This window comes from Octopus bimaculoides, chromosome 16, assembly GCF_046866305.1.
Source record: "Octopus bimaculoides isolate indiv1 chromosome 16, ASM4686630v1, whole genome shotgun sequence".
Taxonomy (NCBI): Eukaryota; Metazoa; Mollusca; class Cephalopoda; order Octopoda; family Octopodidae; genus Octopus; species Octopus bimaculoides.
Window position 1 is genome coordinate 27,986,444 of NC_142943.1, and position 20,284 is coordinate 28,006,727.

At 36.7% G+C, this 20,284-nt stretch overlaps 1 protein-coding gene across 1 annotated transcript in view; it reads left to right on the forward strand.

The window, feature by feature from the left end:
- The window catches only part of LOC128249715 (uncharacterized), a 25,914-nt gene extending 8,036 nt beyond the window's left edge, over positions 1-17,878 (forward strand). Inside the window, exons 4-6 of the mRNA XM_089364866.1 lie at positions 9,330-9,560; positions 15,576-15,671; positions 17,619-17,878. Coding sequence (XP_089220992.1) covers positions 9,330-9,560; positions 15,576-15,671; positions 17,619-17,809 — 518 coding nt within the window. The 3' untranslated portion in view covers positions 17,810-17,878. The remainder of the gene's footprint in view (positions 1-9,329; positions 9,561-15,575; positions 15,672-17,618) is intronic.
- Positions 17,879-20,284: the final 2,406 nt, after the last annotated feature.

Here is a 20,284-nt window from a genome sequence, read left to right on the forward strand (position 1 = left end):
AGAGAAATTAAGGCAAATAGACCAGATATAGTTGTCAAAGATCATGAAGAAAAAAAAATGCTTTCTAATTGATGTATCAATACCAGCAGATGACAACGTTTCCCTAAAAGAAATGGAAAAACTTTCAAAATACAAAGACCTGGAAATAGAGGTAACTCGAATGTGGAATCTAAAAACAGAAACAATTCCTATCATAGTAGGTGCCTTAGGCAAATACATAACAAAAACACCAGGTAGTGAAGTGAAAGCACGTTATAAAAATAAAACAACTGAACAATAAGAAGAAGAAGAAGAAGAAGAAGAAGAAGAAGAAGAAGAAGAAGAAGAAGAAGAAGAAGAAGAAGAAGAAGAAGAAGAAGAAGAAGAAGAAGAAGAAGAAGAAGAAGAAGAAGAAGAAGAATATATATAAATATATGTAGATGTATGTATATATATGTACGTTTACATATAAATATATATATATATAAACATATATAAATAACGTCGACCACTAACGTGGACAATTAATGCGCTAGAAATAAATCACATCTTGTGTCTATTAAAACCTAAATTGTTCTCAACATGAAATATAGCAGCATACCAAAAACGTGAGCGGGCAAGACATTTAAAATCACCTAAACAAGCATTATTAAACAGGAACTAGTTTCGGATTTCACAAATTCTTACCATTTGTCTATTCCTCATCAGCCTGATTTGTAATGAGCCGCAATCATCAGAATCGTATACAGAGTTGCCCGCCGCCATTGGTGCGCGTGCATATGGTTCTGCTAATTACAGCTTAATGGTAAAATTCAAAAGTCTTCGTTTTGGACGCTAATTCCAAGAATATATCCGCAGAAAATATTTACTGCGTCTTTTATATTCAGTATGAGAACATGGGCAATGGGTAAAATATTATTATAAAATCTGGTAATTAGTCATATATTAATTAATATCGATTAATTATCAGTAGGCCAGCACATCTAAAGAATCAAAGAGATTCAGAAATATTATCTGCAATCTCAGGGGATTAAGGTACATTTTAAAAAATAACGTCGACCACTGACGTGGACAATTAATGCGCTAGAAATAGATCACATCTTGTGTCTATTAAAACCTAAATTGTTCTCAACATGAAATATAGCAGCATACCAAAAACGTGAGCGGGCAAGACATTTAAAATCACCTAAACAAGCATTATTAAACAGGAACTAGTTTCGGATTTAGCAAATTCTTACCATTTGTCTATTTTAAAATGTACCTTAATCCCCTGAGATTGCAGATAATATTTCTGAATCTCTTTGATTCTTTAGATGTTCTGGCCTACTGATAATTAATCGATATTAATTAATATATGACTAATTACCAGATTTTATAATAATATATAAATATATATATGTATATATATATATATATATATATATATATATATATATATATATATATATATATATATATATATATATATATATATATATATATATATATATATATATATATATACATATATATATAAAAATTATAATACAGAGTATCAAGAGATACCACCACGCTGAAAAAATAGCAGTCAAATCCTGACTCTAAAACCACAATAAATGTCCGCATGGCACGATTAGCGAAGACGAAGACCAAATGAACCAGTAAAAATAAGATAATTCCAAATCCTGGATTTCTGGCTTTGCATAAATAATAATGCTCTGCCTTCATCAGTGGAATATACTCCAGTACATAAATACAAATACATGTATATAAACAGTATACTTACATATACGGACGTATACATACATATATATGCACGTATGTACACGACTAGCTTAAATAGCCCGCCTAAGCAACCTTTCGTGCGATCCGGACGGAATATCAGCGCAGTAAATACACTGATAAAATTATATTTATATAAATAAGGATAAGATCGATATTTAAAATATTGATCTTATCAAGTGGTCAGCATGGGAATAAAAACCATCAAAGGTAATAATTATTTTAAATTATAATACAGGGTATCAAGAGATACCACCACGCTGAAAAAATAGCAGTCAAATCCTGACTCTAAAACCACAATAAATGTCCGCATGGCACGATTAGCGAAGACGAAGACATGTGCTTATAAATAATTATTACCTTTGATGGTTTTTATTCCCATGCTGACCACTTGATAAGATCAATATTTTAAATATCGATCTTATCCTTATTTATATATATATATATATATATATATATATATATATATATATATATATATATATATATATATATATATATATATATATATATATATATATGAGTATATGTATTTATTTTCTCTTAGTTAACAATTAACTCCGATAAAATAAATTGGTTAATAGATACCAGGGTAGCAAAGATCACAAAATGAATGTGTTGTAACTCCTGTTTACGAGGTAGAAACTCCCTGTTAGTTTGGGGTATTTGAGTAAATATAAAATTTGATAAATGGAGAGAAGAGTGTTATATGTATAATGGGACCGCAAGGGTGAATTAATCTTTTATTTATACATGTAGTGTTGACATAAATGCATATATATATATATATATATATATATATATATATATATATATATATATATATATATATATATATATATATATATATATATATATATATAATATAATATAATATAATATAGGATAAATTCTTTATAAGAATTTATCAAGTAGTCAGCGTGAAAAAACCTCATAATGAAAAAATAACGAAAAACTTCGTAATGAAAAAATTCATCGTTTCTTCATAGATATATTTAATTATATATAAAGGGCATTAACTGTGTATCAATGCCTCACGCTATCGAGGGACTAAATAAGTTTTAAAAAACTCCCAAAAATAAGCAACTTATTTAGTCCCTCGATAGCGTGAGGCATTGATACACAGTTAATGCCCTTTATATATAATTAAATATATCTATGAAGAAACGATGAATTTTTTCATTACGAAATTTTTCGTTATTTTTTCATTATGAGGTTTTTTCACGCTGACTACTTGATAAATTCTTATAAAGAATTTATCCTATATTATATTATAAATAATTAGAATATATTCAGTGCTGAATATTATTCTGTATAAGCACATGTTACCGAGATGCAACTGGATAAATTCAAATCTCTTTCAGGGATATATAATTGTGAGCAAAAGTCATCGTTGCTGTTATGGCTACATCGTGGTAGGTGATTCTTGTTTATTTTTATATATCTTGACCATACGTGTACTGATGAACAAAAGAATACAGGTTACTTCACAGTTTTTTCTGTATTTGATTGAGAAACCAGTGGTCTACCGTTGAGTTAAATGTTTTTAAGAGATAAATTTTGAAAAGCTGCATTCCCTCGCTTTCGGTAAATATGTTGCTTATTTTTGGTAGTTGTTTTTACTTATTTAGTCCCTCGATAGCGTGAGGCATTGATACACAGTTAATGCCCTTTATATATAATTAAATATATATATGTAAATATATATATATGTTGTTGTACTTGGGGATGGTCATATTGCCAGTTTAGCCAATAAAGACACACGCACTGTATATTTGGTGTTAATTTGCTTCAGCTTTATATTACATCAATCTTAATCTTATTTCGGCCAGAGTTCTTTCGTCACACTTCTGTGACCTCATCAGTGGTCCTTTGTTTCCTTCCTTCTTATGTGTGTCTCACCTTGCTAAAGGTGTGACGAAAGAACTCTGGCGAAATAAGATTAAGATTAATGTAATATAAAGCTGAAGCAAATTAACACCAAATATACAGTGCGTGTGTTTTTATTGGCTAAACTGGCAATATGACCATCCCCAAGTACAACAACATCTGTTTCAACACACGATTTCACATCAAAAATCTTGCAAAACAAATATATATATATATATATATATATATATATATATATATATATATATATATATATATATACACATGTTCATATACATACATACATATGCACACACATATATTCACACATACATACACGTACACACATACATACATACATACATACACATACATATATGTGTACGCACATACACACGATAGACGTGTGGTAATAAAAATTAAGGTAATAAAGATTAAAGACGTGTGGTAATGTTATATGTATAGGAGAATGATGCTTGTATGAACTAGTAAGATATTAAGTGTATGACAATATATAAAGGTGATGGATGGTCTATTGATCTAAAGAGAGAGATTGTGTTGTTAAGTGAAATGGAAATCAGATGGGGAAAAATACGGGGTTAAAGGAGTAAAGATTACTTGTTTAAACTAAGTTAATATTATTACCAAAGTTTACTTCGATATTCACGCTCTATATTTGTTGATGCAAGAGTTTACCAATAAATAAAGTGAAGGGATCTATTTTGTGCGGAACAGTATTTTATACGTAATAAAGTAGGTAGAAGAAAATATTTATATGTTTTGAATTCATCTTACGATAAACGTAAACAAACGAACTAAGATTGCTTTCAGAATCTTAGATATGTCTAAGAGAGTTAAAGAAGATATTTAAAATTCTCAGACGCAGAATAATGCCACTAACATAGCCTAAACAGGATAAATTACTCCTATCTTTGCTGAAGAAAATAAAGGCAACAAGTGAAGGAGATGGAGTTAAGAAGGAGCAATGAAATCAAAGGTATAATGTTATGGGAGCACAATGTATTGAACATAGTTGGAAGTAATGCTTATGTTAAGTTAAATTGAAAGTAATGTTTAAGTTATGTTTTATAGACGTGTTGGGTGTCCTAATTTGGGTTCTATCGTGTGTATGTGAGTACACATATATGTATGTGTATGTATGTATGTATGTATGTATGTATATATGTATGTATGTATTATGTGTGTGTGTATGTGTATGTATGCGTGAATATATATGTGTATATATATATGTGTGTGTGTACATATGTATGTATTATATGAACATGTATATCTATATCTATATAGCTGAGTTTGTGTGTGTGTGTGGGTGTGGGTGTGTGTTGCATCTATAGAAATCCACACCTTACAAGATAGCAATCTGGGAGTCGCACCAATGGATTCCTCATGGTCGAAAATGCCCGGAATCGGCCATTTCTTTGTTGTTGTTTTTTTTGGTTGCTTCTTAACACGTGAATTTTTGCATTAAAAATAATTTTAAACCATAAATTCTAACAATATTCAAGTTGCCATTATTTGCAAACATGAGTTCAGTCCCCTTCTAGCGACGGTGCAAAAAGTGAGAGCAACAGAGATAACAGATTTTTTCAAAACACACAGGAACTAAATCTTATATTTATAATGTTGATGTGTGTATGTGTTTATGTGTATGTTGTTGTCACAGATCATGTATGTGTGGTTGTGTGTCTTTTTACGTTTCTATGTTATGAAAAAGCGTTTGACCCGGTGACAAAGATGAAAAAAAATTAGTCTAATAGGTGTAAAACAACTTGCTGGGAGCGAATATGAAGAAAAAAATGCGTCCTCGCGAACGGGGAGGTGGGGAGAGGACTCGGAACATTCACCGGAGCTAAGAAACAAAAGAGAAATAGTGTAATAGATGTAAAACGACTTGCTCTGAACGAATATGAAAAAAAAATGCGCTCTCGCGAAAGGCGAGGTGGCGAGAGGACTCGGAACATTCACATCGTCACACATCGTCAGTCCATGGCCTCTAAACTATAGTGTTTGACCCGAGCTCAAAAGCAAAAAGTAATTAGTGTAATAGGTGTAAAACAACTTGCTGTGAATATATATATATATATATATATATATATATATATATATATATATATATATATATATATATATATGCATGCATGAATGTATGTATGTATGTATGTATGTATATATGTATGTATAAATTAAAACTGTAAGGTAAAAAAATGTGAAATTAATATCAATTTAATACCATGGAACTAGCACATCGAAAGAATCAGGAGATTCAGAAAAATTATCTGAGATTTCAAAGGATTATTGTATATGTATATATAGAGGAGACCACAAGGTAGCTATATATATGTGTGTGTGCGTGTGTGTGTGTATATATATATATATATGTGTGTGTTTGTGTATATATATATGTGTGTGTGTGTGTGTGTGTGTGTGTGTGTGTGTGTGTGTGTGTGTGCGTGTGTGTGTGTGTGTGTGTGTGTGTGTGTGTGTGTGTGTGTGTGTGTGTGTGTGTGTTCTTGATATTCTTTCAGAGCAAGTTGTTTTACATCTATTACACTATTTTTCTTTTGTTTCTTGGCTCCGGTGAGGCGTCTCGGAACATTCACAATGTTAATGTTCCTAGCCCGTTCGTGAGCGCGCATTTTTTTCTTCATATTTGTTCCCAGCAAGTTGTTTTACACCTATTAGACTAATTTTTTTTGTCATCGGGTCACACGCTTCAGTTTCACCCTATTTCATAACTGTATTCTGTTCTTCCTTCCTTTCTTTCTCTCTCTTCATTGCTCCTGTTCTCTATTCCTTTCTCCCCCTCTCTCTCTCTCTCTCTCTCTCTCTTCTTCTCTCCCTCTTCTCTCTCGCTCTCTCAAACGCATACACACACGCATTCACTACAATATAACCCATGTTCGTCAATGTTTTGAACAGACACAAACTACGGAGCTTATGTAGACAGGACAACACATTGCAAAATGTGAGTAATTTTTCAGATTAACACCCGCACGATTTTCACTAGGGTGTTAGGGTTAGGGTTTTAGGGTCAGGGATGGGGTTTTAGGGTTACGGTTTAGGGTTAGGGTTAGGGTTAGGGTTAGGATTAGGGTTAGTGTTACGGTTACGGTTTTAGGGTCAGGGTTAGGGTTAGGTTTAGGGTTAGGGTTAGGGTTAGGATTAGGGTTAGGTTTAGGGTTTTAAGGTTAGGGTTACGTAATCGTGCGGGTGTTAATCTGAAAAATTACCAAAATGTGAAAACTACCGACCCTGCCATCTGTTATAACGTTTGTTGTTCTGTTTAATATGTACATAGATTATGCTTCCAAAGAAGAGAGCTTGCTGGGGAAAGAAAGCAACCGGTTTAAAAATACAGCAACAGACTGCATCAATTCACCACATTCCAGAACTGTGTAGCAACAGATCGCCAGCAATTGCTTCATCAGAAATTGCCGTCCTAGCACCTGGGAAAAGGGATTACCGTGCTATATATAATCAGGGCAGCGCAAAAAGTTGTTTTGCACAAGCATCTGTATAGCCAATTAGACGGATGAAATTTACGTACACTTAATAATGTTACGCAAAACAGCCTTCAGACTTTCCCTATTAATTTCATCGTCTTTTGAATTATGAACATATTTACATCATAAGGGTTTTTTCGTTGTAAGGCTTTCTTTTTTAGTTGATTTTCACATAGCAAGACTTATCGTAGATGGCGTAATGAGTCACACCCGGACAACGTCGGGTTATACTGCTAGTATATATATATATATATTTATATGCATTTATGTCAACACTACATGTATAAATACAAGATTAATTCACCTTTGCGGTTACATTCTACATAAAACACTTTTCTCCCATTTTTAATCTGGTTTTAAATCATTTTATTGACTTCCCATTCTAAATTCTAATTTTCTTCTTTTCCTTCTTTTCTTCCCTCTTTGTCCAACGTACTGTCTCGTAGCGTTGCAAATTCCAACGGTTTTTTCAAATAAGATATGTAGCAATCTTCTCTACCCACAGTTATCACATTCGGTTAAAATGTCTTACGGTTAAGTCGGCTCTTATGTATTTCCCTGAAGAGAAGATTACATCTTTATCAACATCACTTATTCCTTTGGAAGGAACCATTTGTAATCTTCGAAACATATGTGGGAAATAAAAGAATTCATTTAACATATGCGTATAACTCCATTTATTAAATTATATATATATATATATATATATATATATATATATATATATATATATATATATATATATATATATATATATATATATATATATATACATATATATATATATACATATATATATATGTACATATATATGTATACATATATATATATATATATATATATATATATATATATACACACACATAGTGACGTTTACATCGTTGAATTTTTTAATTTTGGGGCGATTGTGGCGGGATTTTTTGAATTTTCTTTTTCTTTTTATAGGTTTTTCTGTGGTTTATAGTTTTCGTAATTGTGCAGTTTGTATATATTGCCAGGTGCTTATCTCCTTTATTTATATCGTGCGTTTGATTTGTTGCAAGAAAAGGTATGTTTACATATTCGCGTAGTCAGTGAGAAAAAAAGGGTAAAATTTTCACACACAATTGTAGATATCAAAGTTTAAAATTTTCTAAAGATGATCGTTTGTATATACAAACAGAGAAAACTGTAGTTTTCTTGCAATAAAAAGGATGTTTGCATTTTCGAATATTCAAGCAGAAAGGAAAGAGTAGGTATTCACAGAAGTTGTAAATATTAACGGTTTTTAATGTTTTTAAAGATGATCGTTTGTATGCCCGAACATAGAAAACTATAGTGTTCTTGCAATTATTATTATTATTATTGAGTGAGAGAGCAGTGCATGCCATCAAAGTGACACTGGGGTAAAATATACGAAGCCCAGTATACCCATCATGACTACCCGTCTGATAAGGGTACACCAGGCACATGCATCACAACCATATGTGCGCGACATGGTGATCTCATATCAAGATAAACAGCGCATGACCTTGCAGGTGGAGCCCAGTTAGAATTTTCTTCAGGTCGAGTAGCCCATCCCGCTCAAAAGGTCCCTGAATAAGGTTTGTTTAAGGATGTTGATCAAAACACCCATGTTTCCAAATGTGAATTATTCAAACCCCAAAGAATTCCTCTCAACACATGGCTATGATGTTCCCCCAATACTTCTGCTCGTGATCAGAGATGCACATATCGTCAGCCACCAAGGGACATGCTCAACTGGTTAAGGTCAAGCAACTGACAAACAAATCTATGGTATTAAGCAGAATATTTGCTGTAGCCCCGTCTTTTATACCAAGACAAAACAATGTACTTGATAACACTTCCAATCAATTAAGATCAGAAGCCATGAGAGCCACTACCTGGTACAGCATCTGGGCATTATTATTATTATTATTATTATTATTATTATTATTATTATTATTATTATTATTATTATTATCATCATCATCATCATCATCATCATCATCATCATCATCATCATCATCATTATTATTATTACTATTATTATTATTATTATTATTATTATTACTATTATTATTATATCTTTACCCAATATATTTATATATTTAATATTTCTCATTTCTCTAAATCAATAAAACACTTCACCATAAAAGCAGCCCACCACAATTAAGAAAACCGAACCAAAACGTTCATTTATCTGTTTTATTCTTTCAGGAAGATGTCCTGTGGATTTCGTTTACAACGGTTATGTTTTGGGTACGAATGATTTGGGTGTCACGTATGGCATTCATTACATGCAGTGTTTCTACGGATGTGAAGCAGAACCAACCTGTCAATCGTTTGACTACACCTTTCATTTGAAAGCTTGCTACATGTCAACTCATAACCATACCAATGCAGGTTTGCGTTACCTCAAAGGTGACGTTTACACTGAAATAAACAGAAGTAAGTGCAAATTCGTTTCATATTTTGGGGACTTTTAGTCAGTCTATTTAGACAGTACTGAGGTGTCACCTTCAAAAGCTTTAGACTATTATGCCACCCCCAATTGTTTCCTTTACTCTCTACCAAATGATTGAGTGAAACTTGGCCATAAGAGATGTAAATTGATGGACTAAACAAATATACAATTATTGATCACTCCTGTTTGACATATTGTGTCTGCGTGTGTGTGTGTGCACATGTGTGTGTGTGTGTGTTTTATATATGTGTGACTATATGGTAAGGAGCTTGTTCCCCAACGACATGGTTCTGGGTTCAGTCCCACTGCGTGGCAACATGAGCAGGAGTCTTCTACTATAATCTTGGGCTGTTGAAGGATGAACCGCGATAGAGGTTGGGCAGTCAATAAATAGTTTAATAGTCTGCTCATGTAAAGCTGGATGTTTGATAAGCCAGAGCTCGCATTTGGAGCTGTTAATCCAAAGTTCTTAGAACCAAGTTCTTCGATCATTGTCCTCGCAGATGCAAACATCTTGTCAGCAGGGCCTCTCAAACAAGCGTCATTGAGGTTCCTGATACTTAAGTCTCGGTCGGCTATCTTCTAGGTAACATCGCCAATGCCCAATACCAATAGAGCAGGACCAAGTGGGTTACCCTGTTGGACTCCAGAAGTAGATGGGTTGAGGTGATCACCAAAAGACAAGTAGAAGAGTTCCCGATAGGTTTGCCAAGAAAAGTGATACGGTTGTAGGGCATTCTCGCTCACTGCATGGAGGTTGACATCCCGATCAAAATCTCTGGTCTCCTCTTCAAAATCATGAGACGAAACCACACCCTTAGACACTATCTCTCACTCACCAACAACGCACCGGACACATGCTGCTAGAACCATTGTCCAATGATTGCAAGGCAGCCAACGGAGAGCGTCCAGCGCTGTTTTACATCTCATGAGGTGTACCACATGACGTGATCTTGGAGGGGGACATACATAGGATCGCCCAAAAGACAGCTGCACGTTAGAGGAGGAAAGGAGCGTCTCCACAGGCCACACCACCCAGTGCCGTTTTCCAACACCACCAGCAATGTGGTGGGGATTTGTCCACCCTAGTACTGGAGAGTGGGGACAGATCCAAGCAAGGGGAACGGTCGCAGTCAAGTTCAGAATCACGATGGTACACTTCATTAGGAATAAATTACCCAGCCTTAACCACCGAAGTGAGCTTGAAGGCACATCAACTGCTTCTGAGCCTTTGAACAGCACCACAATGACATCTGTAAGAACAAAAAAAAGCAAAAAGAAAGAATGTCTGATAAAGGATCTTTGATCTGAAAGCGGTCACGTGATTAAACCTAACAGCAACAGCATTATCCACAGATTTACACGCCACATGTAGGTTCTATCTATATATCTACTATCTCTAACACCTTGGTTAACTTCCTTGATATCTCTCTTACCATTGACCACCCCTCCCACTTTCTCACCACCTCCGCCTTCTTCAAACCCACAGATTCCCACCTCTACCTCAACTTCTCTCTTCCCATCCTTCCACACCAAGCGGGCCATCCCCTACTCCCTGTTCCTCCGCCTCCGACGCTTGTGCAGCCGGGTCCAGGATTTCGAGACCCAGTCCCAGTACCTTGCCCGCCTGTTCAGGCATCGAGGATAGCCCTCACCCCTAGTCCAAACCGCCCTTGCTCGCGCTCGTAAAATCGATCGCGCCACCACCATCTCTCCTTAACCACATCAACCCCTAACTGCACCCTCCTTCCCCTCCTTTTCCACCCATCCACCCAACCCATTCCTTGGAGGATCCTACATGCCGTCCGTCGTCTGCAGCTCGATCCCACCACCCGCTCCATTTTCTCCAGCCCACCCTTGTCCTCCTTTAAACGCGCCCGAAACCTACGCGATCTTCTGGTCCGTAGCACCTTCTCCTCTTCCCCCACCCCAACCGGATCCTTCCCGTGCTCCAGATCCCGCTGTCAAACCTTCCCCTTCATCACCAACACTACTTCTTTCACTGGTTCCAATCAGCACATGCTTTGCATCACAAATTCCTTCTCTTGCACCTCTTCTAGCCTCATATACTGTATTAGATGCAACATCTGTGGTAAACTATATGTAGGTCAGACGGGCCGCCGACTGGCCGACCGGTTCACCGAACATCTCACCGAACATCTCACCGAACATCTGAGAGATGTTCGGCTACGTTCAAACACCCTCGTCGCCCGTCACTTCCGCTTGGTTAACAACTCCCCCTCTATCATCTCCCTCTTTGGCCTCGCTCTGCACCACAGATCCACACACTCGCGACTCCACCTGGAACCTTCTTTCATTTTAATCTTGTTTCTAATTGCACCATTTATATTGTATTAACTTCTCCTTTATCACCTTTCATCCTTATTTTTTATAATTTATAATTTTTATTTCTATATACACGCACACATATCGATATTGACGAACGTTCTGGTAGACATACAACCAGCGAAACTGAGTAAAACATCGCAGATGTGCGTGTAGCTGTGAGTGGAAATCGTCGATTCACCATCCATGAGTTATCAGAATATGTTCAGATTAGTTTCGGTTTAGTTCAGTCCATAATCCCTAAAGATTTATGTATGAAACGAGTGCCTGCCAAGACACTCGCCTTCAGTTGCATAAGATATCCTTCGGCACATTGAAAACTTTTTCTAAACTTTGCAGAGGTCTCTAAACTTTGATGCAGGTTCCCTGCTCAACTTTCCCTGTCATGCTCAATACGACGATCACACGCTACACGCCTCTGGGTATAAATTTATTAATATCCTAAAGATTCTCATTATTTTTCATTGACAATGGATTTTGGCCTTTTCACATTATGCATCGTCTTCTCATACGATAATGCAAGTTTGGTTGGGTTTTCTGTGTGTGTGTGTGTGTGTGTGTGTGTGTGTGTGTGTGTGTGTGTGTGCGTGCGTGTGTGTGTGTGTGTGTGTGTGTTGATATGGGTACTTCCAAATATATTCAGAGAAATCTCGGGTTTTGTTCTTACCATTTCGTGAGGCTATTTTTCTCGTACCGTTCTTTGGAGAATCTTAATTCGTTTTTCATTTCGTTATAGTTGTGTCTTTGAGGGATTGGTGGGAATTTCAGCCCTTTAGAGAATAAGTTAATTTGTTGTGTTCTTAATTCTTTGTTTACTAAATTAATGATCTTAATTATTTTTGACTTCTCTTCTATGATTGGTGCCACCGTATATCTCTGATCTTGGTCTCGAAAAGAGTTATTGTAATCACGTTATAAATGCATCTCCTATTGGCCTAATTTATGTTGTGGATTTGTGGTTTACGACTGTTCGGTGTGTCTGAATTTTATGCTCCGCTGACGTATTTCAGGGAGATTTCGTTGGGAGTTTCTCCGTATGGCAGAAATCTGTTGTTCAGTGACTTTTTGGAATTTAGGTTCCTTTGGTGTGTTTCGGTCAGTTTTCGTTGATTGTTTCTCCTTATGGGGAGGGGAAATTGTAATGTCGACCTAGGGATTACTTATATATTTGCTTGTTCTTGGTGAAATACCGATGTCATTCATTCGAGTGATGATAATGATGTTTGGGATCGGTCTTTTATCCTTTTCTTGAGAGTGAAACGGGTTTAGGTTCTCTTGCTCACTGTAAAACTGTGTCCGTGCATCATTTGTTTGTTTTTGTCTTTTCTTTAGGAGAGGGTTGTCGGCAGCGCGTTCATAATTAAGAAACCAGTTGGTGCCTTTACCTCTCAGAGTCCCTTTTTATTTCTGTTCTTATTTCCATTCGTATTTCTACTGAATCCTACGTGAATTCCTTCATCTGTTGACTTCCATTTTGCTTTATTGCTCAGTATCCCAACTTCCCATAGTTCCCATACTATGTCTGCATTTCCTCATTTGCCATTTTCCACTTAGTTATCTTTCGGCTTCTGTTTCTTCTGGGATGGGTTTTATTATACTATACATTATTAGTTCTTCCGTCGTTGTCGACGATGACCAAGGACATCACATGAAAGAAAGAGAAGGAACACTTTGTGTCTGGTTGTGGCCGACATACATACATACGTACGTACGCACATAAATACATACATACATACACAAATATATATGTACATGCATGTATACATACGTACATACATACAAACATACGTACATACATACCTACGTGTGTATGCATGTGTGTGTGTGTGTGTGTGTGTGTGTGTGTGTGTGTGTGTGTGTGTGTGTGTGTGTGTGTGCGTGTGTGTGTGCGTTTGTGTATAGACGGAGTGTTGCCAAGAGCTGATACGGCTGCTGAGATACGGGGATTGATGGTTGAATGAATGGATGTTGGAGGGAAAAATCTCTTGGTCTCGATGTTCTCCCATATGAATTTTACTTTTGTATGCCACACTTCTTTGGGGACCTCTTAGCCAATATTTACTAGGAATGGCAGCAAAACAGGGTAATTCTTAGTGCTGTGAGTCGTACAGTAGTATCGCACCTGGGAAGTGACCCGAACAACGAGAATCTCGTGATAATTTTCGGACCATAACTTTATTAAACGCATTGTCATTGAGTCTGACAGCAGTCTCTAAGGGACTACGAGGCAGTGACATCAAACATCGTTCTGAAGCTCTTTGCCTAGAGATGCTGGTCGCTCAGTCCATCAACATCATTATGCGCTGGATGGACAGGCAGGGTAAATTACTCGGGATATGGTTTGGTCCACATCTCCAAGTAGAGAAGCACTGGAAAGATCAGGGTGACCAACTTTACTCAGAAATTAGCCGAGCGGAAGTTATCCTTGAAAGGTGGAGTAGAGGTGGCGAATGCTTACAACATTACCGTCATACATTGCCACCTGTGTTTCCGCTTCCTTTGGAATTTACACGTTTCACTCGTCATACGATCCATTTGCTGTCGACAACCGCTAGGTGGAAAACTGAGCACGCTGTGCCTGACGATGAGCAGTCGGGCGCTGCGGTTGCGACATCTCCAGAGTTTGATTGGCGCTCACCAGGTGGGGTCGTCGTTTCTCAGACTCACTTTTCCGCAGCTCGTCTCTTTGGAAGAGTTACAATCATGCAGGATCAAGAGTAGACTAAGACAGATTTTTTCCACATCTAGAGTGTTGTCAGACGCTCACAACCCTCTGCCAGTCAACCAATACAGAAACCCCAGTTTGGTGTTCTACAGATTGTCTGTGGTAGAAAAGAGCGACGGCGTTGTCCGTTCTACCTGCGAGTCGGAACACAGAGATAATTTCCAAAGATTTTTGGTCTGGCTATGCTACCAGTAGACACTACCAGCTCGGTATAAACTATAGCATGTATGACAGGAGAGGGAGAAGAGGTATGTAGCTGGTTATCTCGGAGGTAGAGAGGTTCTCGTATTATTAGCGAGATGTATTATGGGATTTCTGAGCAATTTAGTATTGAAGCGTGCTGAGATTTTTAATGACACATAAAAACGCTGTCAATTGAAGTCTGCCTGAGATGCACACAAATGACGCATGTGTTCTACACAAAATCGTTCAATGCCCAAGCGTTGATAACTTGAGGAGTGACCTCGAACGCCTGCTATCATGTGTACGACGGATTTGTTTGTTGTAGTTGTTTAGTTTTTCTCTATTAAAACATAGCATACAACATTAAAAATGATTTAGACATACTCTAAATAAGTCATCAAACTCTCAGAGATGAAGAATATTGGTTTTCTTTTTCCTTTGCGGTCTAATCACGCATAAAGTGACGTATCAGTAACATATCGGTAACATCCTAGAACCTTTCTAAACGTCTGTCCCCTCCCTTCATATCTGAGGCCTTGTGCTAATACTACAAAATAACTGATAATAAATAAAACACAACATATATTAAAGAAGTGATAATTTCTAATATAAAATCATCTTATATAAATAGGAAAGTCGATTGTGTTAAAGAGATGAGGATTTCTTGAATAATATTAAAGAAATCATGGAAAACATTAAAACCAGGAAAGAAATTGGGGACTATTTTATTTTTATTCCATTTCAGAACTTTGGAATGATTTCAAGCAGTCACATGCATTTGAGAAGATTAACTCTGCAGGATGTGGTATAAGGGTTTTCGACTCTTATTATTTTCTTAGCAGTAAGACCATTTTATATTGTCTATTTTTTTTTGTGTGTTCTTTGGTTCTGTTTCTTGTTCATCTTTTACTCATTGATCTTCTGTGTCCAATTCTTGCCGAAAAATAAATAGAAATTAATAAATATCGCTTTCTTCTTCATCGCATTAATACTTATGCATTTTTAAATAGATAAGCATTAATTTAATAATTAATAGCCTTTTTAAAAGATGTAGTAAAACTGATCTACAATTACGAAGCGGTATCAAAAACTTCCCGTTATGTTTATTGAAAAATACATTGTCCATGTTTTCACATCTTCTCCTTCGGAATGATGACCTTGTGAGGAAATAGACCAGTCTCAGCGTTCCTGCCACTTTTGGTATCCGACCTGAAAGTTGTTTTCCTTAAGCGATTCGAGAACCATCTGCGATTCGTTCCAGGAAAAGGACAATGGTGTTAAAACAGCGGCATTTTCATCTTGGGAAAGAAATGGAAGTCCGCAGGAAGTTGGCTAAATGTGACGAATAGGGCTGATGTAGAAGCGATACTGTGTTGTTTTTGATGAGAAATTCACGAGAGAGCAGAGCTCGGTGGCAGGATGCATTGTCGTCATGAAGAAACTGGTTCTTCGCGCTCTGCAGAACCGGTCTTTTCGCCAAATTTCTTCTCTCAAAACGGCGTAGTAAAAACTGCCGACTGACTGGCTGGCCCTGGGGGATGAATTCTCGCTGCACAATAATGCAGATGTTGGAAAACACGATCAACACGCTCTTGATTGAACTGCGGTTCTTTCGTGTTGTCTTAGGTCGTGGCTATGAAGGGCTCTTCCATTGTGATAACTGCTGTTTCATCTCAGGTTCGTACCTGTGGACCCAACTCTCATCACCAGTAATGATCCTTGACATGAAGGATTGGTCATCAGCGGCAGGCTGACTGACATCTTGACAGACATTAACGCAATGTTCTTTCTCCTGAGTGTTCAGCAGACGGGAAAATTTGGCAGAGACACGCCGGATGTTCAGTTCAGATGTTAAGATTGTCTGCATGAATCCATACAACAGATCAATAACATCAGCAATGTCATTGATTGTCGTCCGACGATCTTCATTCACAAGCTGATGAATTTTCTCTACATCTCCTGGGATGACGCCCGTGGTCGATATTCCAGATCGCTCATCGTCTTCCAGGGATGTTCGTTTGCTTTTGAAGAGCGAGTGCCACTCGTAACATTGCGTAAAACCAATTGCCTTGTTACCGTACATTTGCCAAAGCATACTCAATGTCTTTGTAGAAGACGTCCCAAATTTTGCGCAAAATTTCACGTTGGCTCTTTGTTCCAACCTCCATCCCATCACGAAATCGCAGATTGCAGCTTACAATATCAAAAATTTCACATCTTGCGAAGTAAACGCAGCGATGTCACTCAGCGCACTGCTTCAAAAACATCACTGCTAGCTTTCATTGCGCACTTAACCGTGTGCTGCCATCTGTTGGCACGCTACAGAACTAGTCCGGGAACTGTTTAATACCACTTCATTTAAAATCTGGCAGATGGGTTAATATTAATCCTCATTTTCATTAAAAATCTCGGCACGCTTCATTACTAAATTACTCTGAAATACACCCCAATACATCTCGCTAATAATACGAGAATCTCTCTACCTCCGAGTTAACCAGCTACATACCCCCTTCTCCCTCCCCCCTCATACATGCTATTTCAACAGCTAGATCCCTCATCAATTATTATTCCCAATCCTTCCTTTCTAGATTATGCAACACTCAGGAACTCACTCCCTACTCACACTAACCTAAAGATGCTCAAACGGAACATCAATAACATCGATCTATCGAATCAATAGACCACATCTATTCGTTTCCCTTGTACCTTGTCAATGAAGAGAAATCATTTCATTTATGTTGCTATATTTCTTGTGTTTTTTCTTTCATTTTCTTTTTCTCTGTTGCAGAAAAAGAAATTAATGGCCAGACAGCTTATTCAACTTTTTCCTTCAAACAAAATTCATATCACAACCTTGTAACCGAGGCCCAAATGGATGCTCACTCGGTTCTGGATTGTTCACGGTTATGTATGATATCTTCTACATGTACCGCCTTTTCATATACTAACACTAAGTGCCTACTAAAGAGACTGGACTGAACTTTAATGGAATTCACCTGAAAATTATTTACTTCTCAATGAAATGTGAGCAAGACTTCAAAGGATCACGTTTGCTAATAATAATGATATCAGATAAAATGTGTGTTTCTTTACTAATAAAATCAATTTAATTCAGTTAATTCTTTTGTTAATTTCTTTTTATTGCTAACGTTTTTCGTTTTAAATTAGTCTTCTCTGAGATATCCAATCATAAATTGGACGATTTATAAGATTATTAAATTTGCCTTGTAGCAATGAAGCAATTGGGCGTTATTTTATCGACCTTCAAAGAATGAAACACTAAGTTAACCTGGACAGCATTTGATTTCAAAACGTAACTGGTCTTAACTAAATGCCAGAAGCAGTTAAACCGAATCTTTAATGCTTCTTACCCATCATCTGAATAATATATGAGATAAAATAATTACATTTGATTGATTTCCTTGAAAAGTGAAATGATTTGTTATTCAAACTAAAAAAAGAGAAAAACCAAATTGAGGAAAGTAATATCGAAAACTTTTCTGAAGAATATGGTAAACAGTTTACGGGAATTATTGTACGTCCATTCCTATGTAAGAAAGCACCAAAAATCTTAGGTAATATGATTGTTAATTTGAGTTTTAGCTCTGGTCTCTCAGAAACTATTTAAGCTGGCTGATCTAAACTGTCTTTATCAAGGATTATAAAGTGAAATTAAAATTAAAAAAATTTCGTTCTCTTTGGGCGATATTTTGCTTTCATGATGTTTGCAACTCTTTATCGATTGGTGAGATCGATACGGTTAATATTTCGTTTGAAGATTTGTATAAAGAAAATGTGATCAGAGATTGAATTTCAGAGGATTAATGTTCTGGAGCAATGGCGACCCAATCTTTCTGTTGAAGCCTTCACAGTTTTAGTTTAAAAAAATACGGGCAAAGATTTTTCATAGATAATATTTTCAGTCTTAAATTATTAGATCAAATTTAAAGTCAACTTCTCAATGTAATTGAAAATTCAAAAATAAATAAAAACTTAGCAGCATCTGTTATAAGTTATGATGAGTCCATGCAATGAGACTCTTTACACAGTGGCATTCTGTGTTCAGGGTGTCCAAATTCAGTTGAAATGCGTCTGCTATAAATGTGAGACAAACAATATTCAGAATCTGGGAATTTAGGGAGTAACATAAGAGAGGCTCATCATGATATCACCATTTTATACCGAAAATCGGTGTCGGAACTCTAAGCAATTGTGGTTCAATCTAAGAATGACGGTTTGAATTTTCAACCGGCTTCCAACACTCTCACTAGCCGCTGAGACCTTCAAATGCTGCTAAGATTGTCTTGCAGATTAGGTTTCTCTCGAGTCAGCTGATTCACCTTAATAACTTCACTGATCTGTTATTTAATTGGAGGCCACAAAACGTTAGTTTCGTTTGACATAAGAAGTTAAATGTAAATGGATATCAGTTCTGTTTCTGTAGTCACAGCAGTGAAAATTCGTAATATCTCTGCTAAAGACTTGATTCGTATTAAAACTTGTTTAGAGAAGACGGGAGCACAAACTTTCATAGACAAACGTAATAGAAATATTTGTGCTTCACTTGCTCACGGAAAATTAAAAGCAGTCACGACTAAATACGTGTCGTGAAGTGAAAACAGTTGGAAATTGATCCGAACCCTTTTCTCGGAGTGAGGAAAGCTAGTGCTATAGCTACAACCCAGAAACGATACAGCAATCAAGTCAATGGAAACATTAAATATCACCACGCCCCATAAAAGTGCGTCAAGTGAAGTCCAACTTCAAGACGATGCTGATTTGTTTCGTTTATGCGAAATGAATTGTCCGCACAGTGTTTGTTCCTCCAGGTCAAACTGTTGACCAAACATTTTGTTTGGCAACTCTGAAGGGTTTGCGAAACACGGTGAGACGAAAACATCCCGACTACTGGCAAAGTAGGGAGTGGTGGTTTCATCACGACAATGCGCCTGCGCACACCGCCTTGAGTGTTGTGAGACAGTTTTTGACCAAAAATGGAATGCCTCTGCTTACCCAGCCTTCCTGTTGCATCGATCTTGCTCCCTGCAACATCTTTTTGTTCTCCCGAATGAAAACAGGTTCTTAAAAGAAAACGTTTTGCAGATGTGGAAGAGGTGAAAGAAAAAAGAACAAGAGAGGCGTTAAAAGGCATCACTTCGCAAGAAGAGTTCCATCGCTGTTTCGAAGACTGGGAAACGCGTCTGCAAATATGCATTACGTCAAATGGACATTGCGTTTACCGTGATTATATGTATTTTGCATTTCGTGGTCCCATTATTGTCCCCTTCTTGACAACCGTGAATAGCATCACGTGTTTCTTTCCCAAAAGTTTGATATTCCCTCCATAAACAACCGGCTGAGATTCAGATTTGCTACATTTTACCCCAATGCATAATTCCAATCGAGAAAACTTGTTTTAATGAGTGCTTTCTGTGTGCTGCTTTTTATTTGTTC